The 18540-nt window shown below is 46.1% G+C and overlaps 1 protein-coding gene across 11 annotated transcripts in view; it reads right to left on the reverse strand.

The window, feature by feature from the left end:
- Nucleotides 1–18540, reverse strand: part of UNC79 (unc-79 homolog, NALCN channel complex subunit) — a 299617-nt gene that overhangs the window by 110432 nt on the left and 170645 nt on the right. For all 11 annotated transcript variants that reach the window (XM_045288090.1, XM_045288086.1, XM_045288091.1 and 8 more), the window contains 6 exons: nucleotides 17957–18178; nucleotides 14047–14274; nucleotides 10307–10448; nucleotides 6787–6866; nucleotides 6552–6700; nucleotides 3046–3203 (listed from right to left, as the gene is read on the reverse strand). In XM_045288090.1, the coding sequence (XP_045144025.1) occupies nucleotides 3046–3203; nucleotides 6552–6700; nucleotides 6787–6866; nucleotides 10307–10448; nucleotides 14047–14274; nucleotides 17957–18178 (979 nt within the window). The remainder of the gene's footprint in view (nucleotides 1–3045; nucleotides 3204–6551; nucleotides 6701–6786; nucleotides 6867–10306; nucleotides 10449–14046; nucleotides 14275–17956; nucleotides 18179–18540) is intronic.

Consider the following 18540-nt stretch of genomic DNA (forward strand, 5'->3'; position numbering starts at 1 on the left):
GACCAGTGCCTGAAGAAAGACATTCTACTGGGTAAAGTAGAGGCCATTGAAAAAGAGGAGGACCTTCAATGAGATGGATTGATACAGTGGCAGCAACAATGGGTTTACATACAACAATTGTAGGGATGCTGAAGGGCCAGGCAGTGTTTCCTTCTATTGTATCTATGCCATGAGCCAAGAAGAACTCAGTAGTACCTCACAACCATCACCACCCCACTCCCAGTGTGCCCCAACGTGAAACAACAGAGCCAAATGGATGCCTCCTGGGGCTATAGACGTATTACTTCTACGATAGGTATGAAGTAGATGCACCCTTACTTAGTAGATTTCTTATTAATTGAAATAATATTCACTGTATTTTTGGTGAGATTGTACAAAGTACGTTAAGCTCTTGTTTAATGATTTTAATACCAAGGGTGCGGTGACAACAGTTCTATTTTTCACTATGTCAACATTCTCCTTACTTGCTTCTGCTCGTTCCATTTCCAGTACTCTAGCTTAGTTATTTTGAAAACCTAGGTTTAATTATTCTATTCACTCTCAAAATAAAATTTTGTGAAAAAAGTATAATAGCTAGTTATGCAGTATAATAGAGCGGATATCAGAGCTAATTCCCTACAGATTACGTGCTATCATAAAATCAACTCATTTCAACTGCCACATGAGCAATGATGTTTCAGTGCCTGGATTAAACTATTCTAGAAGCCTGGAGCATTCTCTCTGTACTTCTCTGCACCCTAAAAAGCTAACTCTGACTGCCTAGGGTGACCTTACAGTCCCGCTCCCTCTGCTAAAAAGTAATATGCATTTACCTAAGGCATCTGTATGCTCATCAACAGCTATATGACACTGAATTATATGTAGACCTTTTATAGGTTTATATCTGGTCTCGTCAATTAAGGTAAGAGCCTCTTGAGAGCAGGAATCTGCTTCCACATCTTTTTCTTGACCCAGGGTGGCTAGTCCTATGAGTCAGAATCAAACTCACAGCAGTAGGTTGAGTGCCTCGAACATACACTGTCTGTTCAGGGAAGTCACCAACTCTCTTATTTTAAAATGTGTATTAAGAACCTAACGCACTTGTGAGGGGATGGAAGTAAATGAAAAGGTGATTCAGCATCACCCGCAAGTCTTGGCTTTAAGAAGCAGATCCATTTAAACAGTTGAGACAGGGACAACTGTAATTGAGATATAATCTAGAAGGGCACCGAGGCCTCTCAACAGCTAGAAATAAGGTCTTGTGGGAGATCAAAGACTAGAGAAACGCTCTCGCGGGAAGGGCAGAGAAGGTGAGAATTGAGGGTGGCATTGGAAGGAGGATTGGATGCGGGTGGATCTGAACAAGCTGGAAGGGAGAGACTCAAATGGAGAGAATAGAGCAGCCAACAGCTGGCAGGCGGGAAGCAGGAATCAGTGGGGAAATCGCCAGGACCTGCGTAGGCAGAGGAGTGGAAAACAAGGCCCAACGTACTTGGGGAGTTCGTGGAAGCTTTGAATGTCCATTTAAGGAGCCTGAACTTGATGCTTTCGACCTTGAGAACCCACTAAAGGTTTTTAAGTTGAAAGTACTAGAGGTAGAGCTGTGAGCGGGCACGGATTTCCACCCTACACCGGCATGAACGAAGTGAAAGGTTGCTGGAGTTGCTGCCATGATCGTCGGGGTGCCGCCCCTTCAGAGGCACCCTGTGGACAAAGAATAAAACACTGCCCAGTCCTGCGCCACCCTCACAAGAGGAGGTGTGCTTGAGCATGTTCATGTCTACCAAGTGTTGCTTTGCCCGTGCACATTTGCAGTGGACAGTCATCGTTGACGCTCCTTCTCTGCAGCGGCATGGGCTCTCAGAGCCGTCAACTGGCCCCTGGAACGCACGTGGGTATTAGAAAGCTAGCATTCTTGGGGGTGGAGCTGAAAGCTAAAGAACAAGAGTCCATTCACGTATCTTCTATTCTTTTTGGCAAGCCGTTAAGAACGCCCGTCATGTTCGGATAAGTCACACTACGTGACCCTAACCCGGCTAGCTGTGCCCCTGAGAACAGGAATGAATGTGAAACCAGCAGATAAAAGGCGGAGAACACATCCAGCTTTCTTAGCCAGCATGTCCTTTGAGAACCTGACATTCTACCAACGACGCTCCAGACTGGGTCCCAGGTGCTCCAATTGCAAGAGTTTACAGCAGAGATTCTCAGACTTCAGTGAGTTACCTTCTAAGCTTATTTAAAATGTAGCTTCTTGACCTCACCACAAGAGATCTTAACCCAGTAGTCTAGGGCGGGGCCAAGCAATCTGTATTTTCAACACATCCCCAGCTCCTCGGATGCAGGTTCACGCCGGGACCCATTGGACACTGAACCAGGGCACAATTAATACCTGGTGTGATGCTTATCCTTATGTGTCCACCTGTCTGGGTTATGGGTGCCAAGTAGTTTGGTGAAATTCTAGTCTAGTCACAAGCAGATTATTTTTCACAGCTGTGTGGGTTGCAATCAGTTGAAGGCCTTAGAGGGGAAAAAATTAGCTGCCTAAGGGTGGATCCTGCCTCCAGACTATACGTAGATATTTTTCCAGAACACTTTAGAAAACCCTAATAGCCCAAACAGGCATAAACTGGACTGACCATTCAACCCATTGCCATCCTCGTGAAGACTCGAGAGGATGCAATACAACTGCCCCCATGGGCTTCCCAAGGCTGTAAATCTTCACGGAAGCACACTGTCGCAGACTGCTCCCATGGTGGGTTTGAACTGCCAACCTTTCAGTCGGCAGGTGAGCACCATAACTACTGTGCCACTAGGACTCAGTTACATGTATAAACTGGACTACCCTAGGAAAACCTGGACACGGTCACCCTACCTAAGCACTAACTACTCAACAACAATGAAAACTCTTCCTCTGTGGTAGAGGAAGCTGAGCCTCAGAGAAGCACCCCAAAGTACATGGCAAGCAACAGGATAACCCTTAAAAGGAAGGGAGGAAGACAGAGGGTCAGGGCTGGGTCCTGTTTCCCCGGGAAGCAAGAGGCCGTTGGCAAGCTAACACACAGGTACCTGCTTCAAAGCGCATCTTCCAGTCTTTGCTGTTGAAGTTGCCATTTATGATTGTCCAGAAGATGTCAGCACCATGAGGAAGTGACAGAGCGTGGAGGAGAAGAGGGACTGCCAGCGAAGACAGCTGGGAGAACTCGGATTTCACGACCCTCCAGAGGCTGAGAATCAAGAAGAAGCCACAGGGCTCGGTTACAGTCATCCGGACAAACACCAAAGCCCTATTATCTTAACTCACACGATGTGAGGTAGCTGACAGGAATACATTTACTAGGAATCTTATCTATTCACAAGCCTCTGATGCTCTGCCACGTTTTGCCCATGGAAAACGCTCTGATAATGCTTCTGTCCCTCAGGAATTATGTTTATATCGCAACATAGTAAAACACTACTTAGCTTATGCTTTAAACATCAATTAAACATTGACCTGTTCAAATTCAGCTGTATGAATGTGACTATTTAAATGAACGGTGTCTGTTGAATAACATAAAATAGGCATTAGATACGTTAGGATGCTGTCTTGACAAGTGATTGTTTTCTCCTAATAGTGAATATCAGGGAAATTTGGTTGGTTTTGCCTGCCAGGCAGCCCATTCCCTTTATTCTGATGAGAAAACAGTTTAAAAGAAAAAAACCCCAAAACGAAACCTCTCCTCCAACCGACAGCCTTTCACATCATAAAGGTGAGCACCCAACCCAGGCAGGTCACAGTACTGCACTCCCTGGATGAGAAAAAAGAGTCGATGTTGGTGGCCGTGCAGACTTCAGAAGCCTATTTTCAGGATTTGTTGTGGACCTTGGGAGAGAAGGCATCTTTCTCCTTTTAAATTCACAGGAATGAAAGGCCTTGGTGGTCTAGAGCCACCAGTGATCCCCCTTCTAGCAGCCACCTGCCTGAGAAGAAGCCAACATTGATGGCAATCGAGTCAAGTGATAGGGAGGGAAGAAGAGAAAGGAGGGAAGCGAGGGCAGCATCCCTGATGACATCTTTTGACTACCAGCTATCCCCAAAATTCACCTGAGCTAGTTTAACCTGCCTTCCTATCAATCGTTACCAGAATAATTCTGAATCTACATTTTTAGTAAAAATATATTACCAGCTTAAAGGTTTTGATTCAATTATTTAAAGTACACTCTATGCTTGTTTGTGGTTGGTTAATTGATTGGGTGGGTGGGTGGATGGTTGGCTGGTTGAGTTTGATTTGGATTTGCAGAAGGAAAACTAATCGTTCCTTCAAAGACCTCACAATGCATTGCCAAGAGCTCAGAGGAGCAAAACACCCCATCACGGATTCACAGACAGTATATTGAGTCACAAATGCTACCTGTTGCTGAGAGACTTTCTGGAGCAAAAGAGGAGTAATTCTCAAGCACATCATGCTTCCTCTGAAGAGTGAACATCAGACCAATTTGAATCTATCCCCAGCCCTGCCACCCATCAACTTGTGACCATGAGCCAATTTCTTTCCATCTCTGAGCCCCAAACATCCAAACAATGGTGTTTAGAGCCCCAAAGCACCTTGAACGTAAGTCCCCTATCTCTAGGGTCTTTCACATTTGGCTCCCAACCTATGTCCTCATCCTTAATTTTCATCACAGCCAGAGCCCGTGGTCCTGGAGCCAATTCTGACTCACCGGGACCTTGTGAGTTCCAGTTGCTGACCTCCCGTTAGCAGCCAATTGCTTAACAACCACACCACCAAGACTCCATCAATTTCTTTCTAGGACGGAGTGAAACAGGCCAAGAAGAGCAGACTGCGGGGAGACTGGATGGAAGCGTGTGCCCGACAGAAAAGCTGGAGCTCTCTTTCTTACTCTGGGGTCAGCTTGTTCTCAGGAGGCGCTGGGAAAGGGGGCTTGTATGCTGACTCAGCCCGAGGGTGGTGGGGGTGGCTTTAGATATTGGGGGGAAAGCAGAGAATGTTGGCCAAAGTTTGGTTAGCAAACGCTTTGCACCAATTCTTCAGTGGGGACAAGACAGTGAAGCTAGACCTTCTGAGACAACAACAACAAAAAAAGAGGATCTGCCTGTGTCACAGGTAAACAAGGGGCCTCCATGAGTCTTATCTAAGTCCTAAGGGGAAGGATACTTCTTCAGTAGACCACTTTCCACTTCCCAGACTACAGTTTTCCAAGACCCTGAGCCTCAAGCAGAATTCAAAATTGTCAAGAGTCACTCTCTGTGTCCATAGCATTCACTTCTCCTAGATGAGACTTTTAAAAACCTTACTGCCTTCGAGTCCATGCTGATGCATAGTGACCCTCATAGGACAGGGTAGAACTACCCCTTGTGAGTTTCCAAGACGGTAACAGTTTCCCAGAGTAGAAAGCCCTATCTTTCTCCCTCAAAGAAGTCAGTGGTTTCGAACTGTTGACTTTTGCGATCACAGCCTAACAGGTGACCACTACGCCACCAGGGCTCCTGTCCAAATGAGCTTAGAAACTCCTAAAGCAGCTAGATGAAGACCATGTGGAGTGAGCACTCCCTAATACTTGTTCAATGAGAAGGGAGCAAGCAGGAGTGTTCATGGAGTTAACCGGAACCAATCATTCGCTTTGGGCTTCTTCTTCTTACAGAGAACACAAGGATAATGCTTTCTGGCTTTCTTCCAGGAGAACAGCTTTGTAGCGCAGAAGAAAGCCCTGAAGCTCTGCTCCCAGGGAGAGGACAGGCTAGAAAGCCCCAGGATCTCTAGCACATTCTACTCTGGGCATGGAATCCCTATGAGTTGCAATCAACTCAACAGTACCTAGTAGCTAAGGAGCCCTGCTGACGCAGCGGGTAAAGTGCCCAGCTACTAACCAGACTGCCAGTGGTTCCAACCCACCCAGCAGCTCTTTGGGAGAAAGATCTGGCGATTGGGGTCTAAACAGATGAGAGCCTTAAAAACAGAGCAGTTCCACTCTGTCGCAGGCGTCGCTGATGAATCTGAATTGTCATTCAATCGCTCAGATATATCTGACAACATCTGAAGTCTCGACAGCATCTAGCAACATTTCCAGGAAGGTTATAACCATGATTTGAAGGCTTTTCGGGAAGAAATCACTGTATAAATCAGGGTAAGAGTTTACTCTTACTCCCAAAGTGCCTTAGCACTCTCTAAGACAACCCTTAGGAAACAAGATATGAAGACAGTTTAGATCTCTAGTGACAGCTTCATTTCGAGAAAGAAGCTGAGTGCGCCCGTACTCAATTCCATTCGGTAAATACGAGTGTAGGGGTCTGCTGACATTTTCCCAGGATTTGCTATTTTAAGCCACTTGACAGCCGAAAAGTTTAAGATAATCTTTATTTTACCATTTTGTTTCTACAGTATCTAGCAAATGAAAAACACGATTGCTTGTATCAGCACCATTAAAATTAGACTAGCTATAAGTAATAAAAGAAATAAAAACAGTTGGGATGGCTTGGCTAAGAAATATAACCCTAATCAGCCAGTGAGGATTAGTCTAACATTAGTCTTCACGACTAAAGCCTCAGTTAAAAACAGAGTAATTGTTAGACGTACCTTGCAATCAACATATGATCCTGAATGTAGGCTAAAAATTGAGGATGATCTTTTCTAGCAATGTATAAACACTCTCCATGTAAACAGAGAATCTTCAGACAATTGAGCATATTAAAAAGAATATCTGGCTCTTCAAACTTAGCCATTTCCTATGCAAAGAACCACAGAGTTACTGAGCTATTCAAAACAGCATTGCTACCAAGCCCCAAACAAATACTTCAGAAAAAATGTTTACCTGGAAAATGGTATATATTAATCTCAAGGTTACTGGAAGTTGTTGGTAGCAAAATTTTCTTTCAGTATCATTCTTTATTGCTGTGAAGAAATGATGACACACGGGTTAACATTGCCTCTCCTCTTCCCCACCATGGCTTTTTCCAGACCAAAAACCAAGGAGTACACGAAGCACGGCGACCAGGATTGGACATTTTGATCAGAGTCCAGAGAAGAGTCCTGATCAAGGGGCCAGGGATGCTGACCAAGGGGAGGCTGAGTATCGTTTCACATGGTCACAGATTCTAACGTTTCTGGGGTATCTGAGGATGGAGGAACCTCAGAAACTCTTACCCTGAGATAATCTTGACATCTTAACCCAAAAATACCCCCCGATTTTTAATGAAAACAAAACAATCATTTAATCTAGCCAGTAAAAAAAAATCTGCTCTTGAAAGAATGATGTGCATAGGGTGGAGCAGACAGAGAAAGCTTGGCGGGCAGTGGATTATGGAGGGAGAGAATGGCTGCCACTCAAATCACGTAATCCACATGTACACAGAAACTGGTGAAGTGCTGTATGGTGTGCTGTGTCTAGGAAGCCCTGGTGGCAAAGAGGTGACCTGTGGGGCTCTTGTTGTGGATAGGGGCCATCAGGCAGCTTCTCGTTTAGAGTAACCCTATCCACAACAGAAGGAAACACTGCTCGCTCCTGCACCAGCCTCACTATTGTTCCTGTGCTTGATGCACTCACTCAGTCCTTTCCTCTCCTTGAGGGCCTTCCTCTTCCACTGCCCTTCTACGTTACCAAACACGATGCCTTCCTCAGGGACTGGTCTCGCCCAACAACAGGTCCAACGCACGTGAGCTGAATTGCACATGTAAAAGCTGGGGTTCGAATCAGAAAGACCAGAGAAGAATCGATGCCTTTGAATGATGGTGTTGGCAAGGAATATTGGATGTGCCACGGGCTGTCAAAAGAACAAGCAAGTTGTCTTGGAAGAAATCTAGCCAGAATATTCCTTCGAAGGCAGGATGCCGAGACTTTGTCTCATGTCCTTTGGATGAGCGATCTCGAGGCTCTGGAAAAGGGCATCATACTTAGTAAAGTAGAAGGGCGGTAACAGAGGAAGACCCTCAATAAGAGGGATCGACGCCAGAGCGGCAACAATAGGTTCAGACACAGGAACAGTTGTGAGGGCCGCTCGGGGCTGGCTTGGACGTAGGGTTGTGACAAGTTGGGACTGACTCGATGGCATCGAACAACTGCTTGAGGTTATAGTCCCAGCCCTGCCACAAACTGCAGCACGGTTTGGGCTTCCATTTCCCAGGCCTCCACTTCAGACCTGTTTGGGGGCGGGGGGGTCAGGAGAGGGAGATGAAATTAGTTTGTTTGTTTAAACCCCTCAGATGATTCTGATGCTCCAACACATTTCTGGAAGCATGTTAAGTATAAAACATATATAAAGAATGGAGACCAGCTACATGCCTGTGGACAAATCGTTTAAGGAATCTGGGATTTCTTTCGGTGCGAAGTGAGAGGAGTCAACTAGCCCAGCAGATTATAAACACCCGCCCCCCTTATGGGATACTTTGTTTTAAATACTAATAGTAAGAGAAAAGCTTACATAGAACTCCAACAGATGAATCAGAACAAGACAGAGCTCTCTGGTTGAAGCAAGGAGCCGAGGTCTTTACCATTCGCCCAAACCTTTCAATCAACTGCCACCCCATCTAAGGAAGTTCCACAGGAAGCAACAACGCAGAACCTTTCCACACCCAAGAGGGACACCTTGAACATCAAGGAAGCAGATGACCTCAGGTGTGCCTTCAAATTTCTACCTTTCAGAGGCTTGCAGTAGTGTGACACACATACTAAACAGGTCCCTAACAGGACCCGTTTGGGAGAGAAGAACCGATTCGTTATGACCCAGAATTGCATGGTAATGACGTAGTCCCCAGAGGCCAGTCACGTCACCCTAGCACCGCCAGGAGCCACACAAGACAGACACTTATCGATGTTTGAAGGAATGGAACAGTCCGTGTTTCCCAACTCCAGTCCTGTGGGATGGACTTACAAGCGTGAGTCATCCAATAATTCATGACAGTGGATGCCAGAAAAAGACACCCCTCCCCCCAGATTTCCTGCAGATTCAGTACAAATTCCCAGAGAGCCACAGCTCACCTCTAGAAATCAGACCTTCCCAGAAGCCAGAGGAGCAGAGTCTGAATGTTTTCCTTTCTTTTTTTTTATACAGACCACGTTGGCCAGTCCATGTTTACTAGGGTTTGTGTCCAAAGGAAACAACAACAACAACAACAACAACAAAAAAACCTACTCCAAAGTGTTATTTAAAATTCTATCAACTATTTTTTCACGTTAAATTATAGTTTATGAGTTGGAGACTCCTCTCTTGACGAGCATTGTCATTCTGGATGATAGGAAGGCAAGCCAGCAGGGGCACCCTTGCCTGGAATTTAATGGTGCGCCATTGAAAATGCTTGCTGAAGGAAGCTCCTCGCCGGGTGTGTATGACCGGGGCAAGAGTTTTGCTTAGATAAGGATGCTCAGTCCATGACTCTCTGAGGGACAGCCGCTTCCTGGCTCGCCATGCTCACGCTGGACCAAGGATTTTCCTATGGTTTCATAATGTTGGTGCCCTGAACAGGGGCACAGTCTTGCTTTCTTATTCTTGTGAAGGAAGTCTACTATATGGGGCACTTGGACTCTGTACTAGCCAGACCTGATTTAGGGTTTATTATCCATTCTGACACCTTGTCAACTGCCCCAAGGGGAGTCTGGGGACTCTGACCATGTTTTCTTCTGCAGAAGAGTCCGGTTCATTGGAGGGGTTCTTGCCCCTTGTACCCGGGTTTCAGCTGGTTCTTATCTTGTGTGCGTGACTCTGGACCGGCCTGGCATCTTGCTGTCCCCAAATCTCACCCACAGAAACATCAAGCCTCCTCCCCCTCTGAAGTGGGCCAACCAGCCTTCAAGTCCCACCTGCCCCATGAGCCTGTTCAAAGCCTACCACCGGGAGCACAGCAGGTGCAAGGGCGCGTTCGCGTGTGTGTGTGTTTGTGTGTGTGTGTGTGTGTGTGTGTGTGTGTGTGTTCCCTCCACCTCTGCCCTAAAGCACTCTACTGTAGCCAAACCACCCTGGGTGAGTGTGAACATTGTCAGCACTCACTGCTCTGGCCATTCAGACCCGGTTCCCAGCTACTGCTCTGCAGAGAGTGTGACCCCTTTTAAAGAGAGCAGATGAGGCTAGCTACACTAACACGGTGGATCGTTATGACTCACAAGCTCCGTGCTGTGGGAAAGATGCTCCGTCAACTCTGTTCCACTGAGACCACACAATGGAGCTGCTCGCACCTGGGAGCTTGTGAGAAATGGTTCATGTGCAAGTGTGGGTGAAGGAAATCGAGTCTGGACTTGCCCGAGTTGAAACAATTCTAAGAAACCATGGTTCTGGACATTCCATCTGGCCAAACTGGGCGACGGACACCACCCACTGCACAGTTGGTCCAGGTTCACCTACCAGCATGTTCTGTGGGCTCAGTGCAGTTTCCAGGGTTCTCCTCGGGCTTGGCTGCCGGATTGTCTTCCTCCTCGCCTTCCAGGCCGACAATAAAGTCCGGTCTGGAAGAAAGGAGGCTTTCTTCAAGACTGTCTGTGGGCTCCTGAAACACAGATGACAGGCAGCTAGATGAGCAGTCCTTGGAGGCTGTAAGGAAAGATTCCGTTTAGTTCAACAGGGTGCTGAGTGCCCGCTGGGTGCCGGGAACCCGGGTGCTGAACCCGGGAAGCAAAAGCGGAGGAGGGAGAACTCAGAGAAGATGTGAGCTTATTTTCCAAAAATGGTTTAAGGGAGTTTGTGTCCGCTCTTAGTGAAACAGAAATAAATATGGAAAAATATCAACCCTCCCCCCCGAAAGAACCGTTGTCAAATCGTCTGAAGCCTACTTCCCATTTCTGCTGCTAGTGTCCTATCCCTGTAATCAATAGTCCCGTCTACCTTATGACTCTGCCCAGGCCCACTGTATCCCACATAAGGACTCGGTTAGGAGGGGCCATAAGAAACACACCAAGACCCAATCCTGGTGGTCCAAGGAAGTTAGGAAATTGCTATAGTGTGTGCTGAAGTTCAAGAGAGCTAGTGATGGCTACCACTTAGAATATCCATCTCTAGTTCTACTCCTATTTTAGCTGTCTTCTTGCGTTCAGAAACCATCTTCCCATACTGCCATTGAAACGCATACCCCGTGAGCTAGCACTTTCCCTCGCACCACGTGTTCAAGGGTGACTTGGCAGCCAGCTAGTCGCAAGAAGGCCCCGGGAAGAAAAACATGAGCCGCCGAGACCATGGCTGTGAGGACTCTCTGATTAACGTCCTAGCTAATGATCCAGATGCCGAAGACGCGGCCCGGCTCTGCGGTTCCCCAGAAACAGGAATCCACAGTAATTGGTAGATTGACTTTCCTACAATTTTATCGAGTGACAAGTTGCTAGCCCCGCCCTGACTCTTCTGTCTATACCCTGTAACCCATATTCCGGCCTACAGTCCTCTGGGGCAGCAGGGTCTGGTAGGTGCTATGTGTTTTACATACTCGGCATACCGCCGTCATGCCCACCTTCTCGCCCACCCTACCCTCTTGACCTCGACTTATCCCCAGAGGAGAACTAAGCTGCTCCAGTGTTCTAGGCATGACCCTCTTTGATATATATATATATATATATATATATATATATATATATATATATATTAAGAACAGGACATTTTACTCATGGAGAATTGTCCCTGCGCGCATCTGCCTATTCCTCGTTTCATGTGACAGTGTGGTCAGATCCAACACAACATGGAAAGCTTGCTGGGGGCCCCTGTCTCTTTCCTCCTTGCCCGTTTGTTCCTTTCTTGAAGGTGAAGTATCCACTTCGTCGGCGGACCTTACGCACACGTCAAGCTACTGCACCTTTTCCTCAGTCTGCGATGCTACCGGCACCCAGGCCCCTCCAGTTTCAGGAGTCACTGGCTAGTGAGCGCTCTTTCATTCTTCCTCTTTTCAAACTTTGGCACGAATGCTCCACCCGTTTCTCAACAGTCTGCACCAGGGTCCCTGAGTTCGTGTTCTCCCTCAGTGTTCCTTTTGCATCTCTGGCCCCTTCAGTTTGCTCCTTGTCTGTCTCGCCCTCACCTTTATTTTTTTTCCCTCTCCTTCAGCATGGGTGCTTCCTCAGCCCTCTCCCCTTCTCACGCTGAACACTCATCCTTGCTGAAATCCACACAGGGCTCCCCTCATCCCATACTGAGGCCTCTGGACTTAAAGCTACTTCTGGCCTTTGTCTTAAGAACCAGAGCCTCCTATCCAATGATGTGGCATATGGGGCCACCACTGGTAGATCCATATATGACCCAATATCTCACTCCCACCCAAAATTTGCTCCTCCGATTACTGCAGTGAAATCCTGATGGAATCGCAGTGACGGGTTCAGCTGCTAAGCAAAAGGATGGCCATTCCCCCTCCCAGCTTCTCCACAGTAGAACGACATCTGCTTCCGTGAAGATTACAGCCGTGGAAACCTTTCCCTATCAGGTCCCTGTGAAGGGGGATCGATTGGATACCAGTGGATTTGGTATTCGTTTTTGTTTTGCTTTTTGTTTGATTCCTGTAGCGAGCTTCATCGTCGGCTCACAAGCCAGAAAGCACGGATTTGTCCAAAACATTTCCATGACCAAACACCAATGGACACCCAGTGTGGCCGCTTCTCTTCTCCAGGGGTCTTGCTGGGCTACCCCTCTCTTCATCCATGCCAGCGCTGCTCTAGCTGAGGCCCCAGCTTCTCTTTCCTAGATGACTCCAGCAGTCTCATGACCACGCTCCCAACGCCACGGTCCAAGCCCCGCCACTGGAATGACACATTTCTCCAATGCATTGAGTTGTGCCTCGACCTTGTTTAAAGTTCTCCCGGGTTTCTAGATTGCTAGCCAGCACAAAATCCAAACTTCCAAGTTTGGCAAGGCTGAGTCCTTTGAGAGAAAAGACGAATATAAAATGCAGTCTCTTTCCAGACTCGGTTTTGCCTGCTTCCCATCCTCTTTCATGCTCTAGAAATACTGGACCTACTTATAGCTTCATGCCTGTAGGACCCCTCCCCTCTTCGCCTCCGCATCATGTAAGCGCCTCGTCTTCCGGGCCTGAGAAGTCCTCTCCCCTATTCTCTTCATGGTATTAACCCCCATCCCCCTTCACGGATAAGCTTTAATGGCAATTCTTCCAGAAAGGCCTTTTTGTGTCTTACCTCCTCTCTAAGCAAGTCTCCTGGCCCCGTCTCTATATTCCAACAACTGCTTTGTTCGCACCTGCTATAATGCAGCCCCCAGGCCATCTTACATTGATTTAAATGCCTTTGTAATTAGACTAAAGGCTTCTTGACTTCGATTTCTATTTTCTCATCATCCATCACGACGGTGACAGTAAGAGCCCCGTGACTATGTTACAAGATCATACTTTAGGCATGTTGTGTTGACATGGGTAAGAATAGTGAATTTAAATGGGACAAAAGTACTTAACCACCTAGAGGAATTATTTGCTGCACGTATCCAAAGTAAAAAAAAAAAATTGTTTTCAACCCTAAACAAGCAGAGAGGAAGAAAAAGAAAAGAAGGCAACCATCAGCTCAAATAGTTTAGATTCAACTTCTTATGCTGATGCAAGTGTATTTTGATGACGTATGCATCTTACACAGAAAATATCCTAAGTAGGAAATCGTGTAATTACTGTATGGCATATCTTAGCTGTTTCCTATTTGGATCATTTTCTTGGAACTCAGGAAATAAAAGCCACCAGAAAAGGAGATGACATTTTTATTGGTTGCTGATGAAGTCCATCGGCTTTACAAACTGGGGTTGCCCAAGAATTCTCCGTGTCTGTATACAATCGACTTACCTAATACCTGCTATCTATATTATGGGATGGCCTATTATTTAAACTTAGAAACAGAACTTTGCTGTGAGACTTCTTTCAAGAGGAGCGGTAATGCTGATATTTGTGAAAAGTGCATGAATTGAGCACTTAACAGACCTCTGATAGTTTGGTTCCACCTCAGATCCCTTTCTGGAAGCCTGAGCTGGTGAGAGCAACGAGAAAACTTCCTTTTACACACTGCACGTATAGCTCAGCATGCAGCATAAAATGATATTGGAGGAAGACTCCATTACATGAGCCGCCGCACTCCGAATTACTATCATGCACGGGTCATCTCATCGCTTCAACTGCTTACCACCAGCCGACTTTCTTCTTTGGGAGCTAGTCTCTCCAGGAGTTCACAAGCAAGCTGATAGCAGAGAATACTAGACTGACATAAGTTACACTCGACTGCTTTCTCTTCCTTCTGGCAGGTGTGGGAGCCCCCCCAGGGGGCTTGGAAGACGTTGTTTATAATGGAAATAATGTCCTTGGACAAGCTGTGCTCTAGCCCCATCGTGATGCCATCATCTTGTAACTCCATCTGAAAGACATCCAAAAGAGGAAAAAGAAAGGAATTTGGTCCTTTCATGATCCAGTGTGTCCCCAGAACACTCCGTGGGGGTGATTTCCCCTGACCAACAGCAACGTTAAATCATCTAAAGAAAAACACACGCTCTAGGGCATCGCAACACAGTGTTTGCTATGAATTCACCTAAAAAGAGTATGAGCATAGGACAAAATGTGGAGACTGATGGCTCCGCCATGCAGGAGACTTAAAGAGAGAGGTCTCTTTTAATATCATTGGTTCATGAGATGTTGCACATTTTGAAAATTCTACGCCTCATCTACCATTCAGAAATGTGTTCTTAAATGCTATTTCTCCCTAAAGGAACCAGGGATCGTTGGAGAAATGGTTGATTCCAAGGCTGCGTCTAGGAAAATAGAAGGTGAGCTTGGAGAAACTTTTCTTACCAAAAATGGAGGAAGTGCCCAAAGACTGATGAGTGCATGTAACGAGAACACATGAGCCCACCTGAAGTGACCCGCCCTCCTGGGGAATATGGGACAGTAAGAGCATCAAAACTCATCACAGTCATAAACAATACCCCACTGCACAAAATAAGAGCCTATGAGTACATGTTGGTATAAGGAGGTGTCATGGATTGAATTGTGTGCTCGTGTGTGTGTGTGTGTGTGTGTGTGTGTGTCTCAACTTGGCTAATCCATGATTTTCAATGGCTTGGCAGTTATGTAATCATGTGATTTGGCAGTTCTGTAATGATGTAATCATCCCCCATGGTGTGATGTGACCAGCCAATCAGTTGTAAGAGGATTAAGGTGGAATGCAACACCCTTATTCAAGTCCCAGCCCTAACCCAATATAAGCTGAGTCCCAGGGAGGGTGGCCTGCATCACCTTTTATCTTAGAAGAGACCAAAGCAGAGAGAACCCAGCAGAGACCAAAGAGACCTCAGGATCACTGAGAACAAAGAGCCAGTTGGACATCCTTTGGATCCAGGAGTCCCTGCACTTAGAACGTCCTAGACCCAGGGAAAAGGTTATGCAGAAACACTTAGAGATCTCCAAGCAACACCAGGTCCAACAGGTGTTGAGAGGAAACCAGAACCAACAAAGAAGATACATTTTTCTGCTAGAGCCGGTTCCCTGAATTTGGCTCCCAGCCTCCTAAACTTCAAGAGAATAAACGTCTGTTTGCTCAGGCCATCGTGCGTGATGTTTGTGTTACGGAAGCACTGGATCACAAAGAAAGGAAGGAAGGAAGTCAATCTCTTTCTTCAGGAGAATGCATTGAGAAGAATTTGTGGTTTTAAAAAACCACCACTGGGGGAAACGCTCTCTCCTCGCTCCCCGCCCTCCTGCTCTCTGTGCAGACCTGGCTGCTGAGATCATGGCCGCCCCAGACACAAATATTGGGTCAGAGATTTTGCCACCCATGTAACTGATGCATCATCATGTCGGGAGGTAACATCTGAGCAAGAACCAAATGGTGTTTGGCATTAGCCAAAAGCCAGGCTCCAGGAAGCGATTGAACACCAACCAACAAGCTGATAACGCATGGGAAGCACTCACTCACCTATGCCAGGAAATTTGGATGACAGCTACCGAACGACTGATGGGAAGAGAACTATATTTGTACCCACTCCACAGAAAGGTGACCAAAGGAGTGTGCACGTTATAAAATGATGTCATTAATATCACTCGCAAGTACGTTTTTCCTGAAGTTCATCCAACAACAGGGAGAGCAGGACAGTGACAGGTTGCTGCCACCGGTTCAGGTGGATTCAGAAAAGGACGTGGAACAAAGGGCATCGTTACTGATGTAAGAGGGAGCTGGGCTGAATGCAGAAAGGAACATAAAGATGGGTACTTGTTTCTTATTGGCTGTGCAAAGACATTTGACGGTGTGGATTATAGCAAACTATGGGTAGCTTTGAGAAGCATGGCCATTTCAGAACACTTCATTGTGCTCCTGCAGAACATGTGTGTGACTCCAGAGGCAACTGTGTGACCAGAACAAAGAAATATTGCATGGGTGAAAATCAGGAAAGGTACGTGCCAGGGCTTTCTTTTCTCACTATACTTATTTGACCTCCATGCTGAACAAGTTGGGAAACGAGGCCAGAACACTCCTTAGACACAAGGATGGCGAGACTTCGTCTTATATACGTGGGGCGTGTTTTCATCAGAGACCACCAACTGCTTATGATTTGTTCCATCATTTTATCTGCTGATATTAAACTTCTCCATCATGTCTTCCCACAAAAAGAAAAGAAAGGAAATTACCACTTGGCAAGCACTTGTACTTGATTGCCTAATACGAAACATGGAATCTCCTCAGATCTCTCCACAACTTGTCTACTCACTCACAAAGGAACATCGTGCCTGTATCGTGGAGGAATCTGGCAGAAATCTCCTTAAGGAAGTCATCAAAGGACAAAAGTTAAAGGAACAGATTGACAACATGTGTCTCCTGGCGTGGAGCCCTGAAAAGAACACGGGATTGCTCCTGTGGTATTCCTGCCCCCCAAATGTCCAGCGCAAATCAAGTCATAAGAAAACATCAGATAAAACCCGGATGTGTATCCACAGAGCAACTGGATGCACTCTCTAAAGGGATTCTGGGGGTGTAGTGGGTTACGTGTTGGGCTGCCAACCATAGGTCAGTGGTTCAAACCCACCGGCCATTCTGAGGGCGAAAGATGAGGCTTTCTGTTCCCATAAAGGTTTACAGCCTGGGAAACTCATAGGGGCAGTTCTACTCTGTCCTACAGGGTCACTGCGAGTAGGAATTGATGAAATGGTAGTGAACACGCTTCCAAACAGTCAAGGGCAGAAGAGACGAAAACTGACTAACGAATGGCCCCAGGAAGAGGAAGACTAAAGAGAAAGGGTCAACCATTGCAGGAGGGTGTCCGGCTTCAAAAAACAAGTGTTTCCTTTGCTAGAAAGGTATCCTACTTATGATAATTAGGTCAGCTGATAAGATACAATCGTTTGTACCAATGATCATTTTAGTATTTGTATAACTATGCCAGGGTTAGGTAAGAGAATGTCCTAATTTTTAGAAAATGCAGACTAAAATGTTGAGGAATAAAGTTGCAAATTTACAGTTGACCCGCAAATCGTTCAGGAAAAAAATATGTGTATACATATATGTGTACATTTTCACACATGTAGAGAAAGAAAAGGAAATGTGATCATAGCGCTAGCTAAGGAATCTAGAGAGGGCATTGAAAAAATGTTTGTACTCTTCTTGCAATGTTTCTGTAAGCTCAAAATTATTTCAAACCAGAACATACCAATGTCCTCCTGGACAGAGCATTTTTGATTTATGTTTCTAAATTTCCTGTAAAAAAAAATCAACTTATGACATATAATAGAATCAGCTTCCCCATCACTAGAGAGTTGTATCTGGTCTTCCCAGAAATTATGATTATCTCATTTGTTTACCGGATGTAGTAATTCCAATGAAGCAAGCATTTTCTAAATGCAAGTCCATTGTCAGACGTCAACATCACTGCTGACATACAAGTATCCATCCAAGCATTTTTCAGACTCTTTAGGAAATTCCCAAAGGAGTTTGCAAAATGTTTGGGCCACGCTCCCCCACATCAGTAAGCCCATAGACAAAAAGAAGCACTATGCAATGCGCTCCCCCATTCTTCACCTCTGAACTAACGTGAAGCTCAGGCTTCAGCTACCTGCTTCAGGAGAAGATCGAACATGAGGATGAAACAGTTCAAATTCATCTCATCATCTTCACAATCAAAGTCAATCGTCCTCCCTCCTGGGTGTCCGAAATTCTTGAAGGGGCTCCGGAATGGGCTCCTCGCAGGACTCCGGAATGGGCTCTGGAAAGGACTATGGAATGGGCTCAGCATATTGTGCTGAACTCGCCGACCAGGATCAGAGGCGACACTCACCTACAAGAAAGCGCATCAGCACAAATCAGCGAACTACACTGGCCCTGATGTCTCGGTCAAACATGTGAAGACGCTGTGGAAAGTGTTTCCAGTTGGTACAGTGATTGCCTTTCCTACAAAATGGCCTCAGTATCACCAATACGGTGGACCGTCTCAAAATAAAAAAGGAAGAAATCATCCCATGCAAAATGTCTGCCCAATTGTCATGCCCTAAAGAATAAAGTCTACTGTATTAACCGTTACTAATTTTCATCCCATCAAATGTTTCCAATCAGACAAAGCTGTCAGAATCTATTAACAACCAGACCCCACCCCCACCCCACCACCACCACCCCACCCCCGTCACTCTCCCACCAAAAAAA

The sequence above is a fragment of the Echinops telfairi genome, unplaced genomic scaffold, assembly GCF_000313985.2.
Source record: "Echinops telfairi isolate 266 unplaced genomic scaffold, ASM31398v2 ScPeMD7_18;HRSCAF=68, whole genome shotgun sequence".
NCBI classification, from domain to species: domain Eukaryota; kingdom Metazoa; phylum Chordata; class Mammalia; order Afrosoricida; family Tenrecidae; genus Echinops; species Echinops telfairi.